Genomic DNA, 7,498 nt, shown 5'->3' with positions numbered 1-7,498 from the left:
TTAATGTTGAACTCAATTGCCTTAACTTTGTTTACATAAAATTTAGTCAAGATAAATCACATCCGCTCCCATCCGCTCTTGGAGATCCAACAACTCACGTACTCCCATCGTTGAGAGCATGTCGGGATAGTTTCAGAAAAAAGACTTTCATCATCGTCGGTAGCCAGTGCAACGAGGAACATCGAAGGAAAAAAACTCTCAGGGGCCGTTTACTTCATGCTCACGGCCGCCTCGCCAAATCAGGGGCTCGCCAATATATTGACGGACGGATCGCTTGCCCCCGTTTCGCCCATGCGTGGATGTAGAATCGAACGCAACGACCGATTTTTTGACGTGGCGCCAGTAATTAGGCTTTGATTCAAACGGTGTCATGTGGCTCGAGTGAACGCCAAATTTTTTGCATGACAACCGCCGACCACGATCCAAACAGCCCCTCGGCGTCCGAAGCCGCCGGAGAAGAGCAATGCTAGGGGACGGCAAGTCTAGAGAGAAAACCTTGGCCAGGACATCAGTGAGGCTTTACCAATGTTGGTCTTGAGATTGATTCTCACGTGACGAATTGACGACACTGCGTGATCTGTTTTTTCTTTTCGAGAACTCGTGATCTGATAATGGGTATCCCACGATCATATACCGGATTAGTGGCACAACGGGAGTGCGGAACAGCGTCACCTAGCCGGGTCAGCCTACCAACCCAAGAAACCACATCCGAACCCAAATCTGCGCCCCTCCGTCGCCATGGCTCTCTCATCCCTCTTCGTCTCCCTCCCCCTCCCCATCCCGAAGCCGCCATCCACCTCCAAATCAAGCCGCTTCCTCCCTATCCGGGCCTCTGCCGCCGCCGCGACCGCCTCCCCATCTTTTGACCTGCGCCGCTACTGGACCTCGCTGATCTCGGAGGTCGAGGGCGAGCTCGATGCCGCGATGCCCATCCGCCCGCCGGAGAGCATCCACAACGCCATGCGCCACGCCGTCCTCCCGGGCGCCGGGAAGGAGGGCGCCGCCAAGCGCGCGCCCCCGGTTCTCTGCGTCGCCGCCTGCGAGCTCCTCGGCGCGCCGCGCGCCGCGGCGCTCCCCACCGCCGCCGCGCTGGAGATGCTCCACGCGGCGTCCCTCGTGCACGACGACCTGCCGTGCTTCGACGCCGCGCCCACCCGCCGAGGTCGCCCGTCCACCCACGCGGCCTACGGCACGGACATGGCCGTCCTCGCAGGAGACGCGCTCTTCCCGCTCGCCTACACCCACGTCATCTCCCGCACCCCCTCCCCCGACCCCGTGTCGCACGCCGTCCTCCTCCGCGTTCTCGCGGAACTCGCGCGCACTGTGGGATCCACCGGCATGGCCGCCGGCCAGTTCCTCGACCTCGCCGGTGCCAGCGCCCTCGGTGAAGCCGAGGTCATGCAGGTCCTGACCAAGAAGTTCGGCGAGATGGCGGAGTGCTCTGCCGCGTGCGGGGCTATGCTAGGCGGCGCGGGCCCCGACGAGGAGGCCGCGTTGCGGCGATACGGCCGCACCATCGGCGTCCTGTACGAGCTCGTCGACGACATGCGGAGCGCGTCGGGAAACGGCAAGATGAGGAGCAACGCCAGCGTCCTGCGCTCTCTGGGCATGGACCGTGCGCTGGGCATCGTCGAGGAGCTCAAGGCGCAGGCCAAGACGGAGGCGGACAGGTTCGGTGATAAGTATGGCGACCGGGTGCTGCCTCTGTACAGCTTCGTGGACTACGCCGTGGAGAGGGGCTTTGAGCTCCAGGATGCAGCCACCGCGAAGCTTTAAGCATTGGCACAGGTGACATGTAGAGTTATGTGGTGCTGAAATTCTGTCATCTGAAACTCTAAATTTGTACTATATGTGTTTAGAACATTAGATGCGTGGTTGCTGTTTCTGTCCAAAACTTAGCAAGTCCCTGAAATAACATGGTATCAAATGATAAACTTATTTGATAAAATGTTACTAATAATTTTTGAGTTCCTACTGCATGGGAATGAAGCTGACCCAAGTTTACACCATGTTTGGAGCTTTCGAATTGTTCGTTTGTAAGAAAGTTTACCTGGTGTGCTTGTTCGTCGTTTGAAATTGTGTGAAACATCACATGATGGTAAAACATTTCGTAAGAAGTTTACCTGGTGTGCTTGTTCGTCGTTTGAAATTGTGTGAAACATCAAATGGTGGTAAAACATTTCGGGTACTCTAGGCCATCACAATGCTTTGTTACCTGACAATGATAAATATTCATAAATTTTGCCAGACATTGAAAATGAGAAAGCACGCGTCAACTAGTACTACTAGAGCGTCTCTAGGTCTTTCCTGAAAAATCAATTTCTTGATTCTTGTCTAGGGAGTTAACACTATGTATTCCTTCTCCTAAATTGTATAACTCACTCAAATTTTAGGGGTTAAGTTTAGGGAGTAGTAAATTCTGCCTATATTTGATTAGAATTTGCCCCCTCTCTATCCCATAAAAAGTATGGAGGAAGTTTCCTTTTGCAATCACCGCCTCTCGCCATTGCCGAAGCCGGCAACCTCTCCGGCCATGTCACTCGGATGCTCACAATCCCCACCCTTCCAAGTTGCGGTACCGCCTATTGCCACCACTCTTGCAACAACCACCTCTTGCTACTAAGCTGTAGCTCGCGGTCATCATCACTGTGCCGGAAGAGCTCTTGGCCGCCGCACCCGACCTTCGCTGCCTCCTAAGCCTCCTCCGACACATCTTCATCAAATTATATTCAAAATAAAAGAAAAGGACTTTTTGTAAGAAAACGTCCCCCGCTAATCCAGGCGAGCTTTCAAATATTTGTCCCACATTCATTTGGGAGCCTGTGTTGTGCCGACAATTGTCGCCTCCCAAGCCAAGCCACGGTGGGAACCAGGTCGTGGCACCTCTCCACCTCCACCGCGTCCCCTTTCTGATGCACGGTTGCATGCCAGGTGGGTAAAAAGGCTTTTTTTTTTCCTTTCATTTTCTCATTTTCCTGTGCCAATGTGGAAAATATATCTGAAATACCTTTATGCAAAAATATATGAGCTTGCATAGGAAAAAAATTGGGGGGTGGAGGATGAACATAAATTTAAACCCTCGAATTCTAAGGCGTTCAGTTCATAGAAATAGTGTAAGTTATTAATTTTTAGGGAGGTACAAAGAGATTGTCATTTTTTTGAATCAGGTATAATCTCTTTCCATTAATTGAATAACAGAAATACAAAGTCCAGATCCAGAGTTCAAGGGGACAGGAAAGGGGAAAGCGAGTTCAAAACATCGCTAGGAAACTGACTACAGGAACTCGCCAATGGGACATCTGCTATGGGGGGCGAAAACCCGACGACACTGCAACCACAAAAGTATCAAGTATCAGGACAGGCTCAACAGGTGAGCAGCGCCCACGCAGGAGCAGGGAACAAACATGAAAATACATAATAAGACAGCACTAGGCAACCAACCAAGGTCAGGAGAGGAAGGAGATGAAGCTCCTAGCTTGCTGTAGAATCGTCTGTGGCCGCAGCACACATCCGCATCTTGTTGCTAGCATTCTCCCTCAACATCATCATGCCACGCTCCAGAGCTTCACCATCTACGCCTTTCATTAGCCATGCCTAGTAGTTCATGAAAACACAAGAGGAGTTCCCTCAAAAAAAAAAAAAACACAAGCAAGAACACAATCTCAAAAGTGGGTGGTTCATATACACCCAGTTCCCTCAATTGTTTAGTGTATAAAGGGGGCAATCCATTCAAGGAAACCACCCAGACACGGGCCACGGCACCAGATCTCAACTGAATCACCCTTCCACATATATTATATTCTTTAACCTTCATGATAGCTTTCCAGATAGGGGACTCGTTAAATTTCCTTTTAACCGTGGCACCGGTATCCCTCTTGAGATACTGTGCTTTGATCAACCTTACCAAAGCCCTTGTTGAGTGTCAAGTTTCCACCATTACTTGACCAACAAGCTAATGTTTTGCTTGCGAAGGTCTTTCATTCCAAGCCCACCTTTTGTTTTCGATCGACACGCACAATCCCAGCAAACCAGGTGGTATCTTTTTTGACCTCCCAAACTTTGCCAGAAAAACGATGTCCGTGTTTGTCAAGTTTCTCAATGAAAGTCCTAGGAAGGAGGAACATGGCCATTAAAACCATTAAGGTATGCATCAATGGCGCCGCCTCACGCGTGCCACGTCCAACGCATGGATTGGGCAGAAAAAAAGGGATAAAAGAAAAAAATATACAAGTGGTGGAGCGAAACCCTGTCATCCCCACTCGCCTCTCCTTTCCTCTTTCGTTTGGCAGCTAGGGTTGTCATCGCCGCCGCCGCCGCCACACCCACCTCCACCATCCATGCCCCTCCAGCCCCGGCCATCAGAGAAGGCGCCCTCCTGAGAATCCCCATGCGGCGCTGCCGTTCGTGAGCAAGGAAGAGGAGATTCAGAGGCTCGAGGAGGTCGCCATTACCACCGGGGAAGAGGATGCAGACGTCCTCCTTGATAAGTAAGCGCTCGTTACTTTGCTCGATCTGACCCGAGGGGAGGAGCGGGAAGTGGCGGTGGTGGTCTGGCCTAGTGGTGACCAGATGATTAAAAGTGGTCGGAGGCGCTGCGCCAATCAGCCTGCAACAACGGCAAGACGGCGGAGATTGGGCACCAGCGGTGCCAAAGGTGCGCTGGCTTCCTCATGTATCCCATTGCCGTCGCCTGCCCGCCGTCTCCTTCCTGCCCCAGGTGCTGGTCTGCCATCTCTCTCTACTCTCTCTCTCTCTCTCTCTCTCTCTCTCTCTAATTCCCAAGAACGCTGAAATTTCAATCAGGTTGTATGAAAATATTACTCTACGTAACGTGTACTTTTTCTTAAGCTATTGCTCTTGCTTCTTATTTCTGAAATTTGTTTCTTGATGCACCTTCATTTCGGCAATGCTACAAAATAATTTCTGATCTGAGTACCCAAAAAAGGTGAAAAATCAGATACGGAAAGAAAAATAAATCAAAACAAGAAGAGGAAGGTGAAATGTACATAAGGTTGGACACCATACGAGCGAACCCTGGAACCTTATATATTTTTTAGGTAATTCAATCCGTGTTTTTCGTTTTTTTGGTTGCTATTGAAATGCATAATATATCTCCCTGAAAGTATTATGTTTAAAAGCACCGGTTGATGTTCTGTTTCATTCTTTTCCTTTGTAAGAGCTTCTTGTGGTAGATTAAAGAGGTGTATACTTCTTCTAAGAACTACTATATTTTTTCTGTATATTAGGGTTTGTTTGGATTGGTTCCTATACTTGCCCAACCAAATAATTGGCGTTGACAGAGCGATGGGCGTTTGTTTCGATTGGCGCCGATAAATTAGCTCGCCCGCTGCTCGTCAGCCCTTTGCGTTCAGTTTTCCGCCAAATCATTGGCAAGGCGGGGACGGCCGAAACCTCCACCAATTTTTTGGCTAGCCCATGGTTGGCGGGGCGGGCATTGGCAGAATCCAAACAACCTCTTATGCTTTTCATTCAGTTAAGAGTATGAACTCATGTTCTAGGAATTGAATGTGATAGTTCATGTTTTCGCTGGCAGATACACACGGTGCTCACGAGTGCCTCGAGCAACATGGATCCGATGTTTATGATGAATCATTTCATGATTAGTTAGAGGCTGCAGTGAAACATTACTATATGTGACAAGTATTTCTTTTCTTAAGCTGTTGTTGTTGTTTTTCATTTCTGAAATTTATCTTTTGATGCCTAATTCAGACAACATAGCACATTACCTTTCTGCTAAATTTTATAAGTGACAAAATATGTTTCAGATACATCACTGCCGCTTTCCGTTTTACTCTTTTTCTGAAGTAAATAGCTTCATTCTTATGCTTCACAATTTCCAGTGGGAAAAATCACATTTCATATTTCTAACGCTATATTGTATCATACAATGAACGGAGTGAAGAGAATGACCAGCCAGAGTACATCCGCGGTGAGCACATGCCTTATTTCTCACAGGATCATGATCTACCATGTATCACCGTACTTCTTTATCGACTGCCTTCAACTATTCACTACATCTGCTAGATCAATATTTATTTCCTTTGCTACTCATTGCTCTCTTCTACTTTTGTTTACTCAATGTTTCATTTTTTTGTACTGATTACTTTTAGCATGTAAGGCTTTACAAATTGCTTTCACCATCTCCTATATTTCAGAACTTCCACCTGTCTCATTTCGAAAACTAATTTTCAATTAACTTATATGACTTCATGTCTACGCCCCGCCTACGTTGTTATATAGCTTAAATTTCTTTTTCCAAATAAACAATCACACTTATAGCTCCTGCAAACGGTACATAACTTGCTTCTCACCTAAATTGAAATGATTGCAGGAACACCTTGTGGGATCCAGTACTTCGAAGAGCTTGAAGATCATTGTTACAGGGGTAATGAGGTTAAGCTCTATGAACACCAGGTAGACGCTCTCTTTGCTATGTTCTGGCACAAGGAGCCAGACATCAAGTACTACATGTGCACAATCAATAAAACATTTGCTAAGCCAGGCCACCGCATGGTAACCACAAAAACACTCTTATCTTCCATATCACACAACAATCCTTGTTCATCTAAATCGCATGCTTTCTTGTAACATTACTTTCAGGTACAATATACTGAAGACAACCTGTTGGACTATATTGATCCCAACAATGATACACTCATGGTCAGGCTTGCGGATGCCCGTCTACGCGTCGAATGTCGCATTATGCTAGGAACTGACAAGAGGGCCACTATAACCACCAGCTGGTCTGAGTTTCGTCGCCGTGCCAACATTCGCGAAGGAGACATCTGTGCTTTTCATTTCAGGGTCACTTCAAAGCGCCGCGTGTTCTCACCGTGCACTGCCTCTAGATCCACCATCGAAGACACCACAGTTCCTGTGTGAATATAATCTAGCACAGTACATTGAATTATGCTCGTGATTAACCGATGGTTTACTTTTGGACCCTGCTATCTCATGATTTTGAAGATCTGAAAGCTATGTCGTTGCCTATGTAAACTCTACTATTCTCAGTCATGTGGTTTACATCCACCTGTTCAGATCCATAATGGCACTCTTTTATATATATCTATTAATTTCTACTCCTATTCTCTGCTTCAAATGTCAGGTGCTTAATTAACAGCAATATGAGACATGCCAACCAGAACAAAAATGTATGTGAAAGGTGCACCCACTAGCTGGCACTGCCCAGCTGCCCCTCAAGAGGCGCGCCACGGGCGCGCCCTAACCCCTAGTGTAAAAGTAAACTATACTAGTCAGGGAGGATTTCAGGGGAGTGAGCCTGCCTCCCAAGGAGGCTACATTCCAAATGCAAGATTCACAACACTTCAGAAACTTTTTACCCACAAAAATCTAGTCCAAGCATCTCAAAGTAGAAAAGCTAACTCGGACCCCCAAGTATTTCATGGGGAAATGGCTTATCTGACAGTTAACCAAATTAGCCTAGAAGTCCAACATATTATCATCACCCCACCCCACC

At 47.8% G+C, this 7,498-nt stretch overlaps 2 protein-coding genes across 2 annotated transcripts; both read left to right on the top strand.

Annotated features, from left to right (window-relative positions):
- The first annotated feature begins 643 nt into the window (after positions 1–643).
- Positions 644–2,009, top strand: LOC119317388 (heterodimeric geranylgeranyl pyrophosphate synthase small subunit, chloroplastic-like). The gene has a single exon (XM_037591833.1). The coding sequence runs from the start codon at positions 739–741 to the stop codon at positions 1,774–1,776; it is 1,038 nt and encodes a 345-aa protein (XP_037447730.1). The 5' UTR covers positions 644–738; the 3' UTR covers positions 1,777–2,009.
- Positions 2,010–4,577: 2,568 nt separating this feature from the next.
- LOC119317387 (B3 domain-containing protein Os03g0164300-like) lies at positions 4,578–7,064 on the top strand. Its single transcript, XM_037591832.1, has 4 exons — positions 4,578–4,717; positions 5,917–5,950; positions 6,353–6,534; positions 6,622–7,064. The coding sequence occupies exons 3-4, from the start codon at positions 6,454–6,456 to the stop codon at positions 6,901–6,903; spliced, it is 363 nt and encodes a 120-aa protein (XP_037447729.1). The 5' UTR covers positions 4,578–4,717; positions 5,917–5,950; positions 6,353–6,453; the 3' UTR covers positions 6,904–7,064.
- Positions 7,065–7,498: the final 434 nt, after the last annotated feature.

This window comes from Triticum dicoccoides, chromosome 6A (genome assembly GCF_002162155.2).
Source record: "Triticum dicoccoides isolate Atlit2015 ecotype Zavitan chromosome 6A, WEW_v2.0, whole genome shotgun sequence".
Taxonomy (NCBI): Eukaryota; Viridiplantae; Streptophyta; class Magnoliopsida; order Poales; family Poaceae; genus Triticum; species Triticum dicoccoides.
Note: the sequence above shows the minus strand (reverse complement) of the source record. Positions and strands in the feature narration are given on the sequence as shown.

Coding starts and splice junctions, on each gene's coding strand:
- LOC119317388 (XM_037591833.1), top strand. CDS start 739: ATGGCTCTCTCATCCCTCTTCGTCTCCCTCCCCCTCCCCATCCCGAAG.
- LOC119317387 (XM_037591832.1), top strand. CDS start 6,454: ATGTTCTGGCACAAGGAGCCAGACATCAAGTACTACATGTGCACAATC. Junction 6,535..6,621: donor CTAAGCCAGGCCACCGCATG/GTAACCACAAAA, acceptor CATTACTTTCAG/GTACAATATACTGAAGACAA.